Source organism: Balaenoptera physalus (assembly GCF_965194825.1).
Source record: "Balaenoptera physalus genome assembly, chromosome: 17".
NCBI classification, from domain to species: Eukaryota; Metazoa; Chordata; class Mammalia; order Artiodactyla; family Balaenopteridae; genus Balaenoptera; species Balaenoptera physalus.
The window spans coordinates 6,703,051-6,728,566 of NC_138895.1; the positions used below are offsets into that span (position 1 = coordinate 6,703,051).

General features: G+C 40.0%; 1 protein-coding gene across 6 annotated transcripts in view; it reads right to left on the minus strand.

Moving 5' to 3' along the window:
* NSMAF (neutral sphingomyelinase activation associated factor) overlaps positions 1–25,516 on the minus strand; it is a 64,532-nt gene that overhangs the window by 37,021 nt on the left and 1,995 nt on the right. For 3 of the 6 annotated variants that reach the window (XM_082433002.1, XM_082433001.1, XM_082433004.1), the window contains exons 2-6: positions 9,142–9,231; positions 6,211–6,289; positions 6,048–6,115; positions 5,932–5,968; positions 263–313 (exon numbers count right to left, since the gene is read on the minus strand). In XM_082433002.1, the coding sequence (XP_082289128.1) occupies positions 263–313; positions 5,932–5,968; positions 6,048–6,115; positions 6,211–6,289; positions 9,142–9,231 (325 nt within the window). Of the gene's footprint in view, positions 1–262; positions 314–5,931; positions 5,969–6,047; positions 6,116–6,210; positions 6,290–9,141; positions 9,232–21,204; positions 21,305–25,516 lie in introns of all 6 variants that reach the window. The other 3 variants (XM_082433000.1, XM_082432999.1, XM_082433003.1) reach the window with 2 other exon arrangements.

Below are 25,516 nucleotides of genomic sequence, written 5' to 3' on the forward strand. Positions count from 1 at the left end.
CGCGTCTGGAGCCTGTGCTCCGCAACAAGAGAGGCCGCGATAGTGACAGGCCCGCGCACCGCGATGAGGAATGGCCCCCGCTTGCCGCAACTGGAGGAAGCCCTCGCACAGAAACGAAGACCCAACACAGCCATAAATAAATAAATAAATAAATAAAAATAAAATTAAAAAAAAAAAAAAAAAGAAGTTAACAGAGACACAGAATCTTATTGCTCAAAATCACTATGTAAATTGCTGGGGATAAATGAAAAGCTTTACTTACCCTTTCTATTTTATATGGTGCAACAATGTTGTGTTCTTTAATGAAATATACCTGAGAAAGACAAATCAATACTTGTAAAATAATTAAACACTATCATAGTAATGAGTTACGGTTAATTAGGATGTTATGAATCAAATTTAAATCATTGTTACATAATCTGTTTCCAAAAGCACTTGCATTAATATTAGTATGGCTTTAAAGTTCTGATGTTAAAATAACAAACATTAAATTAAAAACAGATTCATCAAGGCAACAAGGTAGCAACCACTGCTGGATAAATACAATGTCTAAGATGTCTTATGAATGTCATCACTTGTACCCAGTAACCAGACAAGTGAAGGAAGCTAATCTAAGGCTGATTTTCTAAGAAATGAGTAAAACAAAGTCACTGTGGTATGAAATCCATTCATCAACATAAAGAAAACTCTCTTCTCTAGACAGACAGACAGACAGACAGACACACACACACACACACACACACACTCACTCCTCTTTATTCTATCAGCAAAAGAATATTTGGAAGCAAAACTCTAAAAGCCTAAAGAACCATAACATATTTCTGAAACACTGTGACCTGGTAAGTAATCAAAAAACACAAAAGTTGTGTTTATTTGGTTGTGTGCTTAACCCAGGAAGCTTAATACTTGAAAGAGTAGCTTATATCTAGTCACGCCTTGATGTAAAGCTGATTTTGAGTTTATTTGATATGAGACCTCTTATACAAACTATTGAAAGGAGGTGGAAGGATCTGGGGGCTTTATTCCTAAGTTTATTAAAATTATACTAAAAGGTATGTTTTTATAATGGAAACCATACTTTCAACTGAAAAAGTACCTACTCCTTTCAAGATATGGACTTTCTAGAATAAAGCGACAGTGTAGAACGATACTCTAGAAATAATGAGAACACAGGCGTGGACCAGAATCGTCAATAATGGGGTTCCTTCCCCAGACAGATGGCCATAACTGCTTTCATATCTGCCAGTCACAACAACATGAGGTCAAAGACAGCCTCTGAATTGTTTTCTTCCCTAAAATTATTAGAATCATGAAAGGCAGACTTAGAAAATCACCTAATCTGACATCTCCCAGGCTTCATAAAATAATTTTCAATATGCGTTAAAAAGAGCCATGAACAAGAGGGCTGAGTGACCCAAAAACCACCGGAGGCTCTCTGCTCCCGACCATTCACCCCTTGAGAATCTCAGCGCTTCGCGTCCAGTCCTAGCGTAAAGAAATCTCTGCATCTTTGTTTCCCACAGCTTCTCCCATGCTTGCTCGATCACAGAATGATCCTTTTCTTTGAACACTTCAAGGAGCTGGGGCTCCGCAGAGAGTGGAGCCAGCGCTGACCTCCTCTACCCTTTCATTTTCAAGGTGAGGAAGGTGAGATTCACAGCAAAGAGGCAGTGGTAATGAGCTCTACTCCTCTCTCATCTGTAAGTTTTTAAAGATCTACAGATGAATTAAGTACAGCTAACCCTTGAACAACATGGGTTTGAACTGCATGGGTCCACTTACATGTGGATTGTTTTCAGTAAATATATTGGAAAAGTTTGTGGAGATTTGGGACAATCTGAAAGAAGATGAACTGTGTAGCCTAGAAATATCAGAAACATTAAGAAATTGTTGTGTCATGAGTGCATAAGATATATGTAGATACTAGTCTATCATATCATTTACAACCATAAAACACACAGAAATCTATTATAAAAAGTTAAAACTTATCAAAACTTATGCACACGCTAACAGACCGTACATGGATGGCACCAATCTTAGTCGAGAGAAATGTAAATAACTGTAAAGATGCAGTATGAAATCACAGCTGCATACATTCACCGTAGTTCACACTGTACCACGGTCATAACTTCATAGCCGCCTCCCGTGATACTGCGCTGAGGTCAAGTGTTGAGTGTAACCCAGAAGGCCGCGGGATGCTAGTCATCTCCGCGTAAGCAGCAGTGAATTGGGCATCGCAGTAAAAAGTGATCCCTCCTGGTTCCTGTGCATTTTTCATCGTGTTTAGTATAAGATCGTCAACCTGGAATAACACCATGTGACCCACACGAAGTGCCACTAGTGATGCTGGCAGTGCTCCCGAGAAGCAAAGTCATGATGTTACGAGAAAAAGTTGAATTACTTGATATGTGTACCATTGATTGAGGTGAGGTCAGCAGCTGCGGTTGCCAACATTTCAAGATAAATGAATGCAGTGTAAACACCACTGTAAAAAGGAAAAGGAAATTCATGAAGCCATCAGGCAGCTACCCAGCAGGCGGGAGAACCTGGCACTTTTCGTGAACTACCTTTTTATCACGTATTGAAAAATGCAGCTTTTATGTGGGTGCAGGGTGGCCGCGTGATGACTAATATGAAGTCATCATATGACAACTTAAAGCAAAAGGAAGGTGAAGGATCTAAAGCTGGAAAACTTAATGTCAGCAAAGGATGGTTTCATAATTTTGGAAAGAGATTTCGCTTTGAAAATGTCAAGATAACAGGAGAAGCAGCTTCTGCCAACCAGGAGGCAGCAGACGAGCTCCCAGACACATTAAGAAAATCACTGAGGAGAAAGGATATCTGCCTGATCAGGTCTGAATGCAGATGAAAGTGCCCTCTTCTGGGAAAAAAAGAAAAAAAATCCACAAAGGACGTTCATTACTAAGGAAGAGACGTGAGGACCAGGATCTAAGGCAGGAAGGGATAGGCTAATTCTGCTGTTTTGTGCAAATGCAATGGGGTCGGTGACCAGGACCGCCCTGATCTGTAAAGCTGCTGACCCCCAGCCTTGAAGGGAAGAGGGAACCCCGGCTGCCAGTCTTCTGGTTGGACAACAAGAAGGTCTGGACAACAAGAACCCTTTTTCTGGATTGGTCCCATCGATGCTTTGTCCCTGAAGTCAGGAAGTATTCTGCCAGAACGGGACTGCCCTTTAATGTTCTTTTAACTGGACAATACCCCTGGCCACCTAGAGCCCCATGAGTTCAACACCAAAGGTGTCAAAGTGGTCTACTTGCCCCCAAACCCAGCATCTCTAACTCAGCCTCTAGATCAGGGGTCATAGGAACCTTAAAGGCTTATTACATATGGTACTCTGTGCAAAGGACTGTCAACACTGTGGAAGAGAACATCATGAGAGTCTGGAAGGATTACACCATTGAAGATGCCATGGTTGTTATAGAAAAAGCCATGAAAGCATCAAGCCAAAAACAATACATTCCTGCTGGAGAGAACTGTGTCCAGGTGCTGTGCATGACTTTACAGGATTTACAACAGAGCCTATCAAGGAAATCATGAATCAGATTATGGATATGGCAAAAAAAGGTAGGGGGTTGAAACGTTTCAAGATATGGATCTTGGAGAAATTCAAGAACTAATGGACCCCACACCCGAGGAATTAACAGAAGACGACCAGATGGAGATGAGAGCTTCCAAACCAGCGCCAGATAACGAGGAAGAAGATGTAGAAGAAGCAGCGCCAGGAAACAAACTGACATGAGACCACCTAGCAGAAGTCTCTGATTTTTGAGACTGTTTTTTGACTTCTTTTATGACATGGACGCTTCTATGACACAGGCACTGAAACTAAAGCAAATGGTGGAAGAAGGATTGGTACCGTATAGCAACATTTTTAGAGAAATAAAAAAGCAGAAAAGTCAGCCGGAAATCATGATGTATTTCCGTAAAGTTAAACTGAATGTGTCTGCCTCTCCTGCCCCGCCCCCGTCCCCCTCCCTCTCTGCTACCTGAGACAGCAAGACCAACCCCGCCCCCCTCCTCCTGCTCAACGTGAAGACAGACGACGGGAATGAAGACCTCTGTGAGGCTCCACTTCCACCTAATGACTAGTAAACAGTCATCCTGCCGTGCAGTTAATAAACTCACCTGTTGTGTGTGTGTGTGTGTCTTCATGTGAGCATCTAATAACCGCGTGGAAGAAGCGTAGGATACATTTCTGTGTTCATCACTGTCATCATCACCTAAGTATTCACAGTGTAGAACATCGTGTGCGAGACTTGTACTGAAGTGGACAGCCTATCCTTGCATAGGCATAAGGGGAGTGATTTTAATATAAGATTAATCATGTGTTAGTTTTCTGGTTTCATAACTTTGCTTTCAAAGAATTACATTACTGTTCAGATGTCTCTTTCTCTATCATCTCTATCATCACGGGTTTAAAAAAAAATGTAACCATGTTTGGCGCTTCCCTGGTGGCGCAGTGGTTAAGAATCTGCCTGCCAATGCAGGGTTCGAGCCCTGGTCTGGGAAGATCCCACGTGCCGCAGAGCAACTAAGCCCGCGAGCCACAAATACTGAGCCCGTGAGCCACAATTACTGAAGCCCGCGCGCCTACAGCCCATGCTCCGCAACAAGAGAAGCCACCGCAACGAGAAGCCCACACACCTCAATGAAGAGTAGCCCCCGCTCACCACAACTAGAGAAAGCCCACGCGCAGCAATGAAGACCCAACACAGCCAAAAATAAATAAATAAAATAAATAAATTTTTTTAAAAAATTTGAAAAATAAAATGTAACCACATTTCCCATACTGAATTATGAATCTGATACAACACTGTGTGCCATAACACTTTTATACTGATTCACTCAATAGTGTACAGGCTGGGCTACTGGGAAGCAATCGTATTGATGACACAGGCTACGATAAAGCAATCATCCTGCTGCTTCTTCATTATCAGTGCATGAATCATACTTGCGAATAACACATTTCTTTTTCACATTATCTTTTCATTTTTGATGTCTGATGTTAGTAACACATCTAACATCTACAGTGTTTTGTATCACATTAAGACAATATTGATGTAGGTACTGACAGACATGATTCATCTTATAAACAGATGACAAACTTACAGTATGGATAACCACAGTACATACTGCAAATGCATTTTCTCTTCCTTATGATTTTCTTAATAACATTTTCTTCTCTCTAACTTATTATATTGTAAGAATACAGTATATAATACATATACAAAATATGTGTTATCAACTGTCTATGTCATCAGTAAGGCAACAGTAGGCTATTCGTAGTAAGTTTGGGGGGAGTCAAAAGTTATACATAAATTTCCACCTGTGTGTGTGTGTGGGCGTGGGGGTCAGTGCCCCAAACTCCCACTTTGTTCAAGGGTCAGTTGTGTATGACAGGAGAAAAAACGTGTAACTTATCTCCGTATTGCCAGTGTTCACACAGTACTGGGTGTACAAATCTATATTGAGTAAATGTGAAATGAAGAAAAGGTCATGACCCCAAGCATTATACTATAATTAGACAAGGCTACACGTCCTGAGCCGTGGCCTTGGCTGTCCCCATGAGTCTCTCTGAGCTCACTGAAGCGGGGGGCGCCGGCCTCCCCCCTTCCAGCAGCAGTCCTTTATCTCAACCCACACAGCCTGCAGGCACCACACGCTTAATGAACATTAAGGAGCTCATCAGGGATCACATCTTTTAAAACATATAGTTCTCAATGACTAAATTTAAAAGAATTTAAACATCATTTCCTGTGGTCTTCATTTGAGATTTCTACAAATAATTTCGTTGTGCTTAAAAAAAAAAGTGTATATATACATATGTATATATATACACACACACACATGTATTTATTCATTTAAATGTTCATTCAGGTTAGGAAAAAATGTTTACTAGGTGCTTCTTACCTGACTGAAAATGAGTGAGATCCCCCCGGATATTGCCCTAAAATGCAGAGAAAAGTTATTAAATATATGTAATTTTTTGGTAGAAGTAAAATTACACAGTTGTGACAATGACGTACTTTGCGAAGTGTCTATTGGCTCCATTTTCTCCATGTTTTCCTATTTTTATACAATCTCTCAAAGGAATCTGGATAAAATTGAGAGAAATATTATAAAAATAAGCCAAGGTAAAATATATACAAAAAATAGGACTGTTTCTGTTCACATTTAAAATGCATTTACCTTAATGATGGGCTGGGATATTGCATCCGGTTCAAAAATAACTGATTTTGAACATATTTTTAAGGAGCCTCTGATTTTCCTAGAGATGAAAGTACAAAAGATTATTAATGAACGTAACAAAAGTCACAAAAGAATCATAATACATTTTAACTAGAATGTAGATGACTAAAGTACCAACTAATAAAAGATCAACAAAGAGAAGAGTATGAAAGGGTGGAAAATATAGGAAAAATATTTTCCTCATCTCCCGCTCCCTAGAAGTTAAAGAATCTGCATGTGTTGTAGTACGGTCTCACTGGCTGAGCGCTGTCGCATGTATTTTATTCGCATTACTTCATCTGGTCCTCACAGCTACTGTGAAAGGGAAACAGTATTCTGATCCTTAAGAAACGCTGATTCCATCCTGTCTGTGGTAAATTCTTTTGACTTTTTAATTTCCTATATCTTAAAGAACTATTCAGAAAGCAATACTAAGTATCTAACGTTGATTAGGTAGGGGATTTTTTTTTTTTTCTTATTTATAATCATGCAAGAATAACAAGAGTTTGAATTTAGAACACAAAATGCTTTTACTGGTGATTCTGGGGTACATAGGAATTCCGCGAAAAACTGGTTCTATGATAATAAGCAATTTTAAAGACTATCTATAATATCAAATAAATCAGTTATTGGCTTCACCATTTTCTTCCTTTCTTGGGACATTTATTTCTTGGGACAATGAATTTTGGGAAAAAGCCTGCCTGAGCATGTTAGAGGCCAATGTGCCTCACTTGCCTGAAGCCAATAAAAATCTACACACTTGATTGTCTTTTATTGACTAGATGACTTTTATCAATTGATCAAACCAAGGCAATAACTTATTATGTAATCAAAACACAGGTTAAGAAATGCTGGAACATCATCTTATAAAAAAAAATCACTTTAAGATTAGTTTCCAAGAGTGCATTTCATCTACAAGTGAAGCTCTAAGGATCTTATGTTTTTTAAAATCACTTGTATGACATCTGGACTTTTTCTCCGGTCATTCCTCAGTGTCCTAGTGAACGCTTCTTACTCTGTCCATTCCAGGGTCTCTTAACTGAAGCAATTATTTTACTTATACTCTAGAAAGACCAACCTGCTCTTCCTGCTTCTGTACCCACCCCCCACCCCCACGCCCCCCTCGGCCAAGTCAATTCTTCTTCTATCAAAGAAATCTCCCATCCTTCCTGGCTTACAAATACGCCAATGGCGTTCTAACCCACAGGATAAAGTCCCATCACAATCTGAGAAAGGCCTACCTCTGTGTACGTAGATAATATGTACCCAGTGAACAAGAAGGCTCTTCATGCTGAAGGTCATGATTTAGCCTGCAATTATTCTTCCTCAAAAGCTCTTTTAAATTTTGATTTTGTATCATTTCTTTCCATGCTGTTATCTGCATTTACTTTCCTAACACCCTAAATTCCCTAATAATAACTTAAGAAAAGTACTTTTATGGTAATTGCTAAACAAATACAAATAGAATAGAAAATTCCCAAGTATCAATCACCTAGTTTCTGTACTTGTTAACATGCAGTCATTCTTGTTTTGTGTACAACACCCCAGAACCCTGCTGGATTTTAGATAAATTCCCAGACATCCTATACTTCATTTATATATACTTTAACATGAATCTCTGACGATAAGCTCTTTCAATAAATGACCTATCATTGTCGCACCTAAAAAAATTAATAATTCCTTAATGTCATCAAGGATACAGCCAGGATTCAAATTTTTCTATTTCATAAGTGTGTTCTTATAGTTAGTTTGTTCAAATTGGAACACAAAGTCCATATTACATTTAGTTGACATGTCTCTCAATATCTCTTAATCTAAGGCAACTTTCATTTTCCCGCATTACGAACTTTGCTAAACGCATCTCTGTGGTTTTCCTCTATAATTGGTAAGATTAAAAGACTTGACCAGCTGGGGTTTGACTTTCTGGTAAGGTTCGTCAGAGGCAGTGCACATGTACTTCCCTCATATTAGGAGGCCGCAGTGGGTTCAGGTAATGCCTATCTTGATACGTGCATTAAAAAGTTTCTCAGCAGCTTTTCATCTGCTGGTTTAGCAGCCACTGAAGATTCTGTCTACATCGGGGGTTGGCAAACTTCTTCTATAAAGAGCCAGATAGTAAATATTTTCGACTTTGCAGGCCATTTGGTCTCTGTCACTATTCAGTTCTACTTCCGTGTTGCAGGAAAGCAACCACACACAATATGTAAACAAGTGGGTGTTCCAATAAAACTTTATTTACAAAAACAAGTAGCAGGCCAGATCTGACCACAGTCTGTCGACCCCTGATATAGATCCATTATTCACTAGGGGTTGAAATTTTTAACATTCCCTCTGTGTTATTATCTAGAATTCATCAACAAAGAGCAGCTTTAATTATCTGTGATTTGGTTACCCTAAAGTACAATTTGTACAAGGAAAGCAGGAAAAATGCTTGATTCTTTACCTTTATCAAGTTTTAGAAAAATGAGTTGGTGTCCTAGTATTCTTCAGAGGTAACTGATATACATATATATACACACACACACATATATGAAATAACATATTTATATTACATATACGTCATTATGAACTCATGGATTTGAGCCCTTCTGATACATTTCAATCCACTGCCCTCAGTATTCTTTTCTGGTGTTCAATCTGTCCCATTTTTTGCCCAGCTCTTCAGGGTGGCCTTGTGCCCTTTTAATTCACATGCAGTCATTTTTGATACCTTCCTTACTTTCCAGTCTGACAAGATGGTCCAGGCTCACCTCCCACATTTCCTCCCCTGATTTAGACTCAGACACTTCTCCAAAGAGCCCTCGTTCCTTTTAGTGGGGAGTAGCATTCAGAGTAGCTCACTGCTACTGCGTTCTAACTAGGCCTTTTCAGAGATCCGAAAATCTTCCTTACCTTTCATTCTGACTGCCCTTGTGCTGAATATGATTAGCTGTATGCTGTTCAAAGTAGTACTCCTCCAAGTTAAGCAGGAGCAAGGAAAATCTAAATTTGGGAAAAAAAAAAAAAAAAAAACGCATGTTTATTTATTTTATTTTTTTTAAGTATAAGAAAGCAGAATATTTCAAGCATGTGTTCCCAAAGTGCTTTTCCATCCATTACATCAACAAACACTTATTAAGTGTATATTATATGCCAGGCCCTCTTCTCTATCAAGACAGACCTGCCCAGCTATGCCAAAAATAAAATAAATAAAATTGTTTACCAGGTGGATTTATTATTCCTTTACAGAAACTCCAAATTTCATGAAATAAAACCATGTGTAAAACAGATAGCTGGTGGGAACCTGCTCTGTGATGACCTAGATGGGTGGGATGGGGGTGGGTGGGAGGGAGGTCCAAGAGGGAGGGGATGTATGTATACATACAGCTGATTCACTTCACTGTACAGCAGAAACTAACACACCATTGTAAAGCAATTATACTCCAATAAAACAACAACAACAACAAAAATTACTGTTGCCTGAACAGAGCTCGGAGCTTTCCCACCTACAGAGTGTTCATCCTTTGTTCCCCATGACTACACACGAGGCTTCCCCACCCCCTTTTCCCCACCACACACCATTCTCCACTGTCATGGCTCGTGGGTGGGTGAGTTTCTCTTGCTACTCCCACAAGACCAGTGCCTCTGAGAGGCAGATGTTTAGATATTCCTGTTATAACCAATCTAAGGCTTTGTACACAACAGGTATTTAATAGATAAAACAAGTAAGCTGAACCAAATGGGGATGAAAATCAGTTCTTTTTAAAGCTTTAAGTACTTTAAACTATTAAAAACAAAATAAAGTAACAGAAAAAGTATTAATTTAGTTGCATGGCCACAGAAACAAATATATGGCAAAGAACTGAAAACAACTGTTTTGTTTGTTTTGTGGTAAGGACCAGGAAACATCAACGGCATCCAGAGTTACGGGGAGAAGTTTTCATGAAAAGTGTGGTACTTGAGATGCGTCTTCAAGTTCCGGTGTCTTAGAGGAAGACATCTAGATTAAATACAGCAGAATAAACATAAATGTTTATTTCTGCTCCCTCTGGAAAAACACTACAATATGAACAAAAATAATTTTTAAATAGTAACCCCCCACCCCAAAAAAAATAGTAAAACCCACAGACTAAAGGAAATTAGAGAGACATAAAAGCAGATGAGAGATACCAATAAATTTGTGAGACACAGAAAGCAGATGGGAGGAATCAGCAGTGATCAGAAGCCAGAAGAGCAGATGCCTCCAGAAAAGGTACCAACCAGGAGAAAACCAAAAGTTCTACAACTGCAGGTATCAGGTACCAAGAAAGTAGGGATGAAGCCTAGGGGGATGGTTGAAAGTCCAAATGAGGCCAGCAGCCAAGATTCCTACCCTGATGGTTCTCCCTACACATGGTTTTTCAATACCAAAATTAAACAAGAGACTCCAAACTAGGCATCAAGCACAGTGGAGAGCAGCACTATTTCATGAAAAGATAGTGATTAAACAGAAAGCAGGAAGACATATAACACTCCAAGCAGCAGACTGTGGGTTATTTTTGGAAAAAACTAAATAGCCCTAGAGAAAAGACCTATGGATACTAACATTTCAAAGAACCTTCTACAACATCATCCCACACTGAAGCCCAACAGAAAAGGCCTACCCACAGTGACAGAATTACATGCTTCACCCTTAAATATGAATGGACACCCCAAGATCACCAGCCTCTAATGTGAAAGAACTAGACCAAACAAGCAGAAGAACACAGCTTGAAAGACTAGAGACAATGAACAGAAGAAAAGGTCAAAAGACTATAATTAATATCCTTACAAAGAAGAAATTATATCCATGAAACAAGATACTGCTTGCTTTAAAACAAACTGAACCAACAGAAAAATAACTCATAAATTAAAAATGATGACAGTGGGAACTAGCTTTACCATCAAAACAGGCAATTTTTATTGGCCTGTTCTACATTTTAAAATCCATGAACAAGAATTAATCATAGGCTAAACTGCCAGAGCTCAGTGTAAAATGCTCACTATTAATACTTATTCTGAATTTCAGTGCAACCACAAAAGTTCAGATTGGTAGGAGCGTCCTTTGATGCCCGAGATAATTTCCAAGAAGGTATAAATCAGAGAGATACTAAGTACTTTGGCCCTTACTTTTAGCTTGTATATTAATAAGTTGAAACCTTTTGCTTGGGCTGGAGCTATGCAACCCTCTCTCCTCCTTCTTCCTCTCCCCACTCCTCCTCTTAGAGAGAGGGTAAAATAAGTAGTCGTCAATAAGACAATGGCATAATTTTGTTGCTATAAAAATAGCCTTCATAGACAACCGGCTCTTCCATATAATTTTTAAGATATAATCCTATTTTTAATACTGTTAAAATGTCCATACCAGCCAAAGCCATCTACAGATCCAATGTAATCCCTACCAAAATCTCAACAGCATTTACTGCAGAAATAGAAAAAAAAAAAAAAATCCTAAAATTCATAGAATCAGAAAGTCAAAACAATCAAGAATGAAAAACAAAGCTGGAAGCCTCACAGTTCCTATATCAAAAGATATTACAAAGCTACAGTATTAAAACAGTGTGGTACTGGCATAAAGACAGACATATAGACCAAAGGAACAGAATGGAGAGCTCAGAACTAAACTCTCATAACTCTGGATCTTTTTGACAAGAGATTCAAAGCCACACAATGGGGAAAGGACAGTCTCTTCAACAAATGATGTTAGGAAATCTGGATATTCACATGCAAAAGAATGATGCTGAACCCTTCATACTATATATAAAAATTAACTCACAATGGACTAAAGACCTAATTTTAAGACCAGAAACTATAAAACTCCCAGAAGAAAACATAAGGTGAAAGCTTCATGTCACTGGATTTGGCAATGATTTCTTGGATACGACACCAAAAGCACAGGCAACAAAAGCAAAAATAGATAAATGTGACTACATCAGATTTTAAAACTTCTATGCAGCAAAGAAAACAGTCAACAAACTGAGAAGGCAACCTATAAAACTGAAGAAAATATTTGCAAACCATATCTGATAAGGATTTAATATCTAGAATATATAAAGGACTCCTACAACTACTCAACAACAACAAAAATTAACCCAATTAAAAAATGGGCAGGGCTTCCCTGGTGGCGCAGTGGTTGAGAGTCTGCCTGCTAACGCAGGGGACACGGGTTCGAGCCCTGGTCTGGGAAGATTCCACATGCCGCGGAGCAGCTGGACCCGTGAGCCACAATTACTGAGCCTGCGCATCTGGAGCCTGTGCTCTGCAACAAGAGAGGCCCGCGCACCACGATGAAGAGTGGCCCCTGCTTGCCGCAACTAGAGAAAGCCCTCACACAGAAACGAAGACCCAACGCAGCCAAAAATAAATAAATAAATAAAATTTAAAAAAAAAAAAAAAAAATGGGCAAAGGACTTGAATAGGCACTTCTCCAGAGAAGAAGATATGCACATGGCCAGAAAGTGTATGAAAAAGACACTGAACATCACTAATCATCAGGAAAATGCAAATCAAAACCTCATACACTATTAAAAAAATAACAAACATTGGCGAGGATGTGAAGAAATTGCAGGTGGAATTGTAAAATGATGCAGCTGCTATGGAAAACAGTATAGAGGTGCCTCAAAAAATTAAGAATAGAACTACCATATTCAGGTTCCCTCCGGTAGGCCTATGACCTCTATCCTCCATCATAGCCTCACGGATTCACATATCTCTCATTACCTGCTTCTTTAGCTATTCTTTTTAGCCCTTTCAAGTCACCTAATTGCTCCAGCAACCAGGACATTTTTATTGACTCTTGTTCATTAAAAGGCTTGGCTTCCAATGCTCCACGCCTAGAGCCAGAATCAAAACTACAACGAGGCATCACCTCACACCAGTCAGAGTGGCCATCATCAAAAAGTCCACAAACAATAAGTACTGGAAGAGGGTGTAGAGAAAAGGGAACCCTCCTGCACTGTTGGTGAGAATGTAAACTGGTACAGCCACTATGGAAAACAGTATGGAGGTTCCCTAAAAAAACTAAAAATAGAACTACCATATGATCCAGCAATCCCACTCCTGGGCATATATCTGGAGAAAACCATAATTTGTTGTTCTTCTTTTTTTTTAAATAAATAAATTTATTTATTTATTTATTTTTGGCTGCATTGGGTCTTTGTTGTTGTGCACGGGCTTTCTCTAGTTGCGGCGAGCGGGGGCTACTCTTCATTGCGGCATGCAGGCTTACTGTGGTGGCTTCTCTTGTTGCAGAGCACGGGCTCTAGGCTCGCGGGCTTCAGTAGTTGTGGCACGTGGGCTCAGTAGTTTTGGCTCATGGGCTCTAGAGCACAGGCTCAGTAGTTGTGGCACACGGGCTTAGTTGCTCCGCAGCATGTGGGATCTTCCCGGACCAGGCATCAAACCCGTGTCCCCTGCATTGGCAGGTGGATTCTTAACTGCTGCACCACGAGGGAAGTCCTGAAAACCATAATTTGAAAAGATACATACAACCCCAATTTCACTGCAGCACTATTTACAATAGCCAAGACATGGAAGCAATCTAAATGTGCATCGACAGAGGAATGGATAAATATGATGAGGTACATATGTACAATGGAATGTTACTTGGCCATAAAAAAGAATGAAATAATGTCATTTGCAGCAACATGGATGGACCCAGAGATTATCATACTCAGTGAAGTAAGTCAGAGAAAGACATATCATATATCACTCATATGTGGAATCTAATTTTAAAAAATGATATTAATGAATTTATTTACAAAACATAAACAGACTCACAGATTTTGAAAACAACCTTACCAAAGGGGAAAAGGTTGTGGGGGAGGGATAAATCAGGAGCCTGGGATTAACATATACACACTACTATACAGAAAATAGATAACCAACAAGCAACTACTATACAGCACAGGGAACTCTACTCAATATTCTGTAATAACCTATATGGGAAAAAAATTTGAAAAGGAATGAATATATCTTTATGTATAACTGAATCACTTAGCTGTACACCTGAAACTAATACAACATTGTAAATCAACTATACTCCAACAAAATTTTGAAAATAAAATAAAAATAGAAGGCACTTCCCTGGTGATCCGGTAGTTAAAACTCCGCTTTCCAAATGCAGGGGGGCCGGGTTCGATCCCTTGTCAGGGAACTAGATCCCGCATGCCACAACTAAAGATCCTGCATGCCACAACGAAGACCCAGTGCAGCCAAATAAATAAATATTTTTAGAAATAAATAAATAAATAAAAATAGAACTACCATGTGACCCAAAAGTCCCACTTACAAATATATATCCAGAAGAACTGAAAACATACTATCAAAGAGATGTTTGCATATCCATGTTCACGGCAGCATCACTCACAGTAGCCAAGAGGTAGAAGCGACTTCAGTGTGCGCTGATGGATAGATGGATAAAGAAAATGTGGCATATACACAGAATGGAATATGAGCCTTAAAAAAAGAAGGAAAACCTGTCACATGCTACAACACACATGAACCTTGAAGGCATTACTCTAGGTGAAGTAGGTCAGTCACAAAAAGACAAACACCACATCATTCCACTTACATGAAGTATCTAAAGTAGTTAAACTCTTACTAAGAGAAAAGAGAATGGTGGTTGCCAGGAGCTGGGGGGAGGCAGAAAGGCAAGTTGTTCAGTGGGGACAGAGGTTCAGTTCTGCAAGATGAAAAGGTTCTAGAGATCTGTCTGTCGCACAACAATGTGAACATACGTAACACTACTGTACCGTGACTTATAAATGGCTAAAAGAGTAAATCTTAGGTGTGTGTGTATTTAAGTTTCTTTTTGGATTTTTAAAAATTTTATTTAAGTATCTTATGTGTTTTTTATGCCAATAAAAATATAATCACATCAGCTATTGTACGACCAAAGTCATTATTTTGGTAAATGAATTATATCCTCCTTAATTTACCAATATGTCTATTTTGTAAGTAATGTAAAACACATGATAAAGGGATATAACCAAATCATATTATTCAAAGCCAAAGGATTAAGAAACTTTTCTGAGTTTATTTTTTTCTTTTTACTGAAGTATTCAGTTATACCTGCTTGAAAATTTTTGTATGTAAAAAGCATTACAGTAAAGTTTCATGGTGTTCTGAACAATGATTTTCAAAGTGCATTCCATGGAGTAAAAGGTTCCAAGCTTTAAAAAAAAATAAAAATAGGGCTTCCCTGGTGGCGCAGTGGTTGGGGGCTGCCTGCCAATGCAGGGGACACGGGTTCGAGCCCCGGTCTGGGAGGATCCCACATGCCGCGGAGCGGCTGGGCCCGTGAGCCACAACTACTGAGCCTGCGCGTCTGGAGCCTGTGCTCCGCAACAAGAGAGGCCACGATAGTGAGAGGCCCGCGCACCGCGATGAGGAGTGGCCCCCGCTTGCCGCAGCTGGAGAGGGCCCTCGCGCAGGGGCGAAGACCCAACACAGCCAAAAATAGGTGAATTAATTTAAAAAGAAAAAAATTAAAAAAAAAAAAGAAAAAAATAAATAAATAAAAACACTTTTATAATCTCCCTCATTAGTGGTGTATCAGACTGTAAATTATCTCTTTAGGAGACTCGGGGCCCTGCTCCTGGGTATTTCTTAGTTTACTCCATCTTTACAGAGGTGTAGTGACATTTTCTTTACATAAACTGACTCATTCCGCAATTTAACTTTCCTGAAAAAGATGCTGTCCCATCCTCATGTCACCTAAATTGCAAAGCATACTGTTCAACACTTAACCAACAACGTAAAACAAGTTCACTCCAGGCAGCCCTCAGAGTTAACCCTGCATTCACGGCTACCCAACAATTATTCAACAGCCTGTTGATAAACAGTATTTATAATGGAGCCAGAAGATTTTGCTAGTCAATAATTTCTCTAGTTGGAGATGTAAAAGCACAGATGTAGCTTCACTGTGCTGAGGAGGATTGTGAGACCACAGAAAGTGCCAGGACACCTTAGTGACATGTGCACGGCGGCAGAAAGGGCCCGAGTGGCCTGTATCTGCATCTCTCCTCTGAACACCCCACTATCCTTGGATTAAGCTAGACTGTAGGGCCCCCACTACCTAAAGAGCTGGTTGAACTAAACTGGGCATTTTTGGTAAGCTTCTTAAAATGGCTTCTGAAACAAGGAATGAATTAAGAAAACGTTTAAGAGACAAGAACACTGTCCTGTGACCCACTGTTAGAAATGTGCCCCCAAGAATACATTTGACAGCAACCTCTGAATAGTCAAACAAACCTTACCTAACGATACGAACATCAATTTCTCCTTTCTCAATTCTGCTAGTAAGACATCACAAAACCAAACCTTATTCTCTGCCAGAGTTCAGCTGAACTACATCTACTGCATTTTCCTGACCTACCAGTCAGAACTCTGTCAAAAAAGATCAGATTAGCATGAGATGACTTCATACTGAATTCATGCTGGAGACGGATGACAACTTCCTCTTCTAGCCGTTTATAAAAATCTGTCTGATCTAGAATTAGCACTAAACCTACTTATGCACATATGCTCTTTCTGCACCTTTCCAAGTTCCTACATCATGGAAACATGCTGTGGTTCCAAACTCAAACTCTCCCAGGGGTTTACACCAGGAGACCTAGGCACATGGGTGCCTTCTGCATCTTTACCCATCTTCTGAAAGTCTAGCCTGTCACTTTCAGTCTGATGGTATTATTAATAGAATACAAAATAAGAGCCACTTCCTCTGTCATGAGTAATATTTTACACTGCTGGGCTGGGCCTAGGCAGGAGCCTAGTTTTACACACAACTTCAGGAGACTTAAAAAATACATATATATATTTTAATCTGTAGCATCGTTTAAAGCCAGCACTCCTCTGGGGCTTTAACTTTCTTGATGCTAATTTATAGGACTGTGACATCCTCTTAATCTGTCCTTGGTTGTTGCCCTTCTTGCTTTATATATTTTTTTTAAAAAATTGTAAGCTCGGAGGAACACTACGTGTACCACCATTCTATGTTTATTTGCTTGTCTGATTTTTTGTAACTCTTCACCAAAGACCATTTGGATTGGACGTTCTGAATTATATTTCTGACAGTCTGACAAACTTCCTAGGTCAATATCCTTTTCAGAACTGTCCAGTAATGATCCTGTTTTTTTCCCCTTCCTTGAAACTTACAATATCTACCTTCTGAAAAATTTAGTTTCTATGCATGTCAGAATCCTTCTTAATCCCCCTGGGCTTCAACAATAAATAACTTGATACGACTGCCTTTTGTGATGGTTTCTGTCATTGCTACGTGGTTAATTACTCTTTAATATTCAGAATTTTGAAAAGTTCTCAAGTTCTCTGCCTTAAAATAATTTAAAACTTCAACAAGGGAAGGCAAGGAACGGGAATTAGATCTCATCAAGCTTTGGCTAGGTAAGGGCTCTCATTTTCTGTGTTGCCACTTCCTGTTTTCAATCTCCATCAGGTACACATCCACCATTTTTTTCCACCCACTTAGGTGGCCTGTAACAAATGAACACAACTATGTTATCTCTGTTCCTCTTTCCAGTAAGTCCTCTGGGTTTTTCCGTGTGGTTCATGGACTCCCCCTGCAGACGCAGATCTTCTTGGCCTGCAGAGCCCACTGCCTCACCTCCTAATGGGTCTCCCCTTTCTGAATAGGTCTACAGCTTTTTAGCGCTCGATTCTGATCTTGAGTCCCATCCCATCAAGCTTCAGTGACACCTAAACACATATTAATCCCCTTTTGTAATAAAACTTGACTCATTTTATTATCCATGTTCTATGCATTTTTGCAAAGAGACATCTGAGGGATAAAATATTATTTCTAGTCCCTGAACCAATTGTTTCCTCATGTAAATTACTGGCCCTTCCCCCCGGAGCAGCATTTCGTGCCCGCTGTCCCCCAGCGTAACCAATTTCACTATTTCATCTGGCCTTCTGATCCCTTCCCTTGGGAGTAAGTTTAAAACTCTATCAGACCCTAGGAAATTACATTCTCCTTTGACTATGTGAGACGCAGTTACTTCCGGGCCAAGATGGTTCAGATATCGAAATCTCTTTCACTGACACCACCCATAAAGCCAGTCGTTTCTAGTTTCAAGTCTCAACAGCCTGTGAGCACAAATGGCCAAAGCATCACCTATGCTCTCAAAGTCTTTCAATTTCTTCACCAAGGGTCACAGCCCCAGGCAGGATGCTTCCATGAGCCTTCTCTACACTATCCAGAAGATAAAGGTGGAAGACAGTTTGAAGGAACACACAACAAGAAATCTAGGTGAATGCTTAATTACTGTAATCTACAACAGTGCTTCTCGAGCTTTAAGCACCTGGGGATCTTGTTAAAATGCAGATTCTGGGGGACTTCCCTGGTGGTCCAGTGGGTAAGACTCTGTGCTCCCAATGCAGGGGGCGTGGATTCGATCCCTGGTCGGTGAACTAAGATCCCACGTGCTGTGTGGTGCAGCCAAAATAAAAGAAAAAAATCAAATTAAAAAAGAAGACATGGGCTTCCCTGGTGGCTCAGTGGTTGAGAGTCTGCCTGCCAATGCAGGGGACACAGGTTCGAGCCCTGGTCTGGGAGGATCCCGCATGCCGCGGAGCAGCTGGGCCCGTGAGCCACAATTACTGAGCCTGAGCGCCTGGAGCCTGTGCTCCGCAACAAGAGAGGCCGCGATAGTGAGGCCCGCGCACCGCGATGAAGAGTGGCCCCCACTTGCCGCGGCTGGAAAGCCCTCGCACAGAAACGAAGACCCAACGCAGCCAAAAAAAATAAAAAAATAATAAATAAATAATAAAAAAAAAAAAAAAAAAAAAAAAAAAAAAAAAGCAGATTCTGATGCGGAAGATCTGAGTGGAATCTGAAATTCTGTATTTTCTAACAACTTCCCGGGCAGAGCTGATGGGATGGCCCATGGACCACACTTAGTAACAAGGTACTAATGTCGCCATAAACCAGGCGTGGAGCATTCCTGGATCATTCTAAGTTTCAGAGATACCGTAAAAATAAGCACTGGCCTAGGATTTAAAACAGAAGCAGCATGCTGTGGCAGAAAAGGGGCTGGACTGGATCAGAGGACATTTGCTCTAGGCTTAGTGCAGCTGTGTCTTGGCTTTTGGACTTTTAAGTCAAACCACTTTGCTTACTCAGGCCTCCAGCTATAAAGCGAGGGGAGGGAGCTATAGATTAGATTACCTCAAAAGTCCTTTCTTAACCAGTGGGTTTATAGATTAAATAAACCTGGTCTTAAAGAAATCAGCAGGAATTCCATTTCCAGCATCATGGCAGATTAGATGCCCAAAGAAACAATCTCGATACAGATTCTCTAAAACTGCTGGATAAATTGCTAAAAATTTCAAATGCTTGGCTGAGGTGATGGAAAAGTAAGGGAAAGTCTTAGAAGAGAGAAACAAAAGTCAGCAGGCACTGCAGCAGTCTTTTCCCAGCTCTGAGTAACAGAGCCTGAATTCAGGAGGGGACAGTCATGGGGGGAGGGGGAGGGAGTAGAAAAAGCTAGGATCCCTAAAGTAACACCCTTTGAGGGTAGAAATAAAAAACCACCCACCCTACCTTCCCCAGAGGGATATGGTAGGACCTTGGCTCTGGGCTGGGGACAAAAGAAGTTTCCTTTAGAGTCTGAAACCACAAGCCTGCCTTGACACACATTTGGGGCTAGAATTCACACTAACTTTTTAGCCCAATAAAACTCAAAACAAACCACTGTGGTCTCTCCCCCAACCCCAGGCAGATATACATGCAAACGCTTTCTGGAAAAATACACTTTAAACCCAGATCTCCAAGAATTCCCGAAAATAACTCAAGGAACAAAAGGCCACAATCCAAAATAATAAATCAAGTGAGGAAGTAAGATTACTGAATGGAGGTCAGTACAAGTAGCAAACTACTCAATGAAACCTATAAAGGCTACAGATAATTATTTTCTGTATCTGATCATTACGAGGATAAGTTTAAAGGAAACTAGAAGAAAAAAATTAGTAAACTATGAGATGGATTTAAATAAGCCACAATGCAGCACAGAAAAAATCAAGATAAGTATTAAACAGTCATTTTGAGATATTAAAAGAATGGGGAGAAGCAATATTCCAAGAGCTAAAGGCTTGGCTACAAATTTTCCAAAACTATTCCAGCTTTAGGAACCCCATCCAGGAGAGATGAATAGAAGGAAATGTCTATATAGACAAACAGCAAAACACTACAAAGAAGAGATCTTAAAAAGCAGCCAGAGAAAAGGCAGATTCCTTACAAATAGCAATGAGACGAATGACAGGGGTTTGTTGCAGGCTGGTCTCCCAGAACGGAAGGTGGCCGCCCACAAAGCTCCACAGAGACCTGCCCTGACCTGTGTTAAAGGCAACAGTCTGGGTCAACAAGATTGAACCCCTGGGACTTCCCTGGCGGCGCAGTGGATAAGACTCCGTGCTCCCAATGCAGGGGGCCCGGGTTCGATCCTTGGTCAGGGAACTAGATCCCGCATGCATGCCGCAACTAAGAGTTCACATGCCACAACTAAGGAGCCCACCTGCCGCAACTAAGGAGCCCGCCTGCTGCAGCTAAGACCCAGCGCAACCAAATAAATAAATAAATACATAAATATTAAAAAACTAAACAAAAAAACAAGGTTGGACCCCAGTACCTTAATCATGCCAGAGGAAGTGTTGGCAGCTCCCTAACCATGAACACAGACACGTGAACCTACCCGGCCATATTATGCAGACTCAAGTGCAACGCTTAGACAGCCCCCAGTCAAGCCAGGGAAGGGACCAGTCCTACCCACAGCCACAAATGTCGCACTGGGCCTGGCGAGCAAGGTTCCATCACAGCGTACCTCCGCTGTGTCCCAGCCCTGGGTCACCCCACGGGGTCCAGGCTTCTCCGGGAGTCTGCAGCCTGACCCTGCCAGGGAGCTAAGAGCCACACCAGGAGGGCACAGCGCATCTGTTACTGACCTCTCTCTCCTGTGTTGAGTCTCCCCCACCACTGTTGCTCCAGCAAAAGCCTGATGCATATTCCTGGCCATTTGCCTTCGTTTGCAGAATCTTCAAAAGGCTGAGAGAAGTATACATCCAGCAAAACCGATTTTCAAAACAAGAACAATATAGGGACATGTTCAGACAGACAAAAACAAACAGAGTTTACTGTCATCAGACCCTCATCAGGGGAACTTCTAAAGGACATTCTTCAGGAAAGAGAAAATTCTGTAGGGAAGATATTATATGCAAGAAGGAATGCCAAGATAATGGTAAATATGCATGTAAACTATACAAGCATTAACTAAACAATTATAATGTCTAATTTGTAGGCTTAAAATATATTGAAAATACTGGACAATAACAGACTATAATTTAAGATGGGCCAACAGGAATTAAGTGTTCCAAGGTCCCAATATTGTTAGGAAGGACGGTAAGGAGAATGAGTAGCCTCAGACCTTAAGTTAAATATAAATGTTAAAATTTCGAGGGTAAGCTCTAGAAAAACAGAAACAATATATAACTTCCACACTCTTCAGGAAAAATGAAAGGGAACAAGGGGATCTTAGTTAATCCAAACAAAGGAAAAATAAGACAAAATTAAAGAACAAAATAAAAGAGTAAAAATGATTCCAAATAAATTGGTCATATTAACAAATGTAAATGGACTAATCTGTCAAGACAAGAAATATCAGAACAAATTAATAAAAAGCCCAACTACAAACTATTTATAAGAAATAAGCCTAAAATCTAAGGACAAGAAAAGGTGGAAGTAAAAGAATGAAAAATTATATATACTGCAAATAACCAAAAGAAAACTAATATAGTTATATTAATATCAGACAAAATAGGAAAAAAATCATTACTAGGAATAAGGAGGTCATTATCCATTGATGAAAGATTCAATCTGCTATGAAGACATCAATTCTAAGCTTAAATAGACTTAATAACATACCCTGAAAATAGTTACAGCAGAAATTGCTAGAAATACAAGGTGAAGTTAGCACCATGAATCCTCTCTCAATCAGAAAAAATTCATTCAAGATCTAAACAACCAACAAGCTTAACATAATAGATATATATACAGAATCCTGTACCAATATTAATATACATCTATTTTCCACCTCACATCAACATTTGTGAAGACTGACTACATACTAAGTCATAATACAAAATTTCAAAGTATTAGTATTATACAGATTCCATTCACTGAACACGTTAAAAAATTTAAAAAAAAAAAAAAAGATAATTTTCAAAATCTATGAGTTGGAAATGTTAAATATCTGATGAGTAAAAGATGAAATCACAGTGGCATTTAGGAAAAAACCAAGCGATGAATTCCTTAAATGCCCACTCCCATTTTATATCACATTTGAAAAACCACACAGCAAACACACTCAAAATCCATTTATGGGAGATTCTGGTGTCTTCTTAAAAGGTAGCCATTTTGGAAGACGCTAATTTGAGACAGTAATAAGGGAATAAGGTGATAGGCTAGTAACGGATTTTGGGTAAAGCCAGTATAAATGCTAAGTTAATCAAAAAATTAGCAACATTTATTTCCACTTTCACTGTTTTTTTGTTATGTAAGAAAAATAACTATGATGTAAAGAACTAGGATTTATGTCGACTTCTCTCAGCCCATCAGCAGTCCTGACTAACTGAGCGCTGATTCTGCAGTTTATCTCCATTTTCGACACCTGGCAAATCCCAGAGAGGTATTAGAGGAATAGGATGACCAGTCTTAAAAACGAAAGATTAAACCAGAGTCTAACAAATCACTTTGCCATCTCAGCAAGTATTTTCAGTATAACAAATACAGAATCAATTGACAAAATAAACCTATTAAGTAAAAGATATTTAATATCAGCCAAGAAATTTAATATCAGCATAAACAAGAGAATTATCCACACATGGAATGTTTGAAGCAAAGTTGAAGTCTAAGGAATGCCTGTAAAACGATTAATGTAATATGTGAGCCCAATACAGAACTCATAATCATCATGTTTTATCCTGGAATGACAGCTTACAAGCCACAGCTAAGTAATTTGTTCTGTGACACTGTAGAGAGAAAACTGACTCTCTTCCAGTGGGGACATGCCTCAACTATCTCAATTTCTAGATCATCCAAAAAGAAAACAGCTGTGGTTCCACCACACCACTCCTAGATGTGAAGGTAAAAAAATATACAACAATTAGCTTACTCCTAAATCTTGAAATAGAAATATCTTAAATAGCAGCTGTTTGTAGAATATCCTCATATGCTAGCCCACTGTACACATCTGCCATTCCCAAAAATTCCAAGGGAAGATATATGAATTGTCTTTTTAGATTTTTTTGGATTTATCTTTACACCTGCAATGGACATTTTAGAACACCAGTAAGATCAATATGGTTCCTTCCATCTAAGTCTTAAGCAGGATAACAGTGTACTTAATCTGAATAGCCAAGTACCTCTTGTTTTCTAATACTGAAAACTACCCAAAGCATTTCTTTATAGCATCACCAATAAATGATACCACTGTATAGTTGTTTAAATCAGAAACCTGAGAGTAGAACTGCTATGTTTAGCAAGTAAAAATACAGGACACCTAGTTAAATTGGAATTTCAGATAAATTACAAACATTTTTTAGTATAAGTACGTACCAAATATCACATGGGACATACTTATATAAAAGGTTACTCACTGTTCATCTGAAATTCAAGTTTAACTGGGCATCCTGTATTTTACCTGAGAACTCCAAGCTGGGATTCTTCCTCTATTACCTTCTACATGCAGCCCACTCGGCCAAGGCCTATCAATGCTACTTCCTAAAAACAGCTAAAATCCATCCACATGGGCTTCCCCGGTGGCGCAGTAGTTAAGAATCCGCCTGCCAATGCAGGGGACACGGGTTTGAGCCCTGGTCCAGGAAGATCCCACATGCCACGGAGCAACTAAGCCCGTGCGCCACAACTACTGAGCCTGCGCTCTAGAGCCCGCAAGCCACAACTACTGAGCCTGTGTGCCACAACTACTGAAGCCTGCGCGCCTACAGCCTGTGCTCCACAACAAGAGAAGCCACCACAATGAGAAGCCTGTGCACCACAACGAAGAGTAGCCCCCGCTCGCTGCAACTAGAGAAAGCCCGCGTGCAGCAACGAAGACCCAACACAGCCAAAAATAAATAAATAAACAAATAAAAAATAAAATCCATCCATTTTTCTCCATTTCTTCTGCCACCACCTTGGTCTAAGCCACCAATCTAAGAATCTCCCAACAGCCTCTCTGCTTCTACTTTTGTAGAAATATCACTTATTCTAAATATATCAGCATTTATTTCTCTTAGTATGAAGTTGGTGCTAACTTCAAGTTTCTCCTTTCTGGGTCATTATTGGGTAGCAGTAGAAATCTCAAATCTCTAAAGCAGCGTGAGAGGGACCAATGAAACTGCAACTCCGAAGAAGTGAGGCTTTCATGGTGACCTCTGAAACAGTTCCAAGGAAAGTAACAGTTCTCTTGGGTATGCCGGAGGCAATGACCTCTGTCCATCATTTTGCTAAATGGTGTTTATTGCCACAAAGAGATAAGCTAGGGGAAAAAAACCTGTGCAGCCACGGTAAACTTGGGGCTCAATAAAGTTGGTTTAAAATACTCTTATCTTGGGACTTCCCTGGTGGCCCAATGGTTAAGAATCCGTCTTGCAATGCAGGGGACGCAGGTTCGATCCCTGGTCAGGGAACTAAGATCCCACATGCTGCGGCGCTACTGAGCCCTTGCACCACAAGAGAGCCCATGCGCCTTAACTACAGAGCTCACGCGCTCCGGAGCCCACGCGCCACAACTGGAGAGAAGCCCGCGCGCTGCAACAAATAGCCCACTGCAACGAAAGATCCCATGTGCTGCAACTAAGACCCAATGCAGCCAAAAAAAAAAAAAAAAAAAAACCAAATAAATATTAAAAAAAGTAAAATACTCTTGTCTTTCAGAAAGAATTCTAAGATTTAGAAAGACTGCTTGATTGTGAGACATATTCCTGTCATTTAAACTGCTATTCTAGGGACACCATCCTGGTTAGTGTAACCATCAACCCAAGGTTGCAAAGCCACGGGGCAGGGCATTAGAGAATTTGGTGAGTCAGGAAGTAGGATTCAAATAAAAATACGTGGCACTGACTTTTTCAGATTACCGATGCTTAAGAACAGCTGCTGCCTCCTGACTGATGAATAATTATTTTGTTGTGAGAGCTACAGTCATCCCTGAGTGCTGCTAGCCTGTCACACTGCCCGATCAATGGATACCAACAAAGC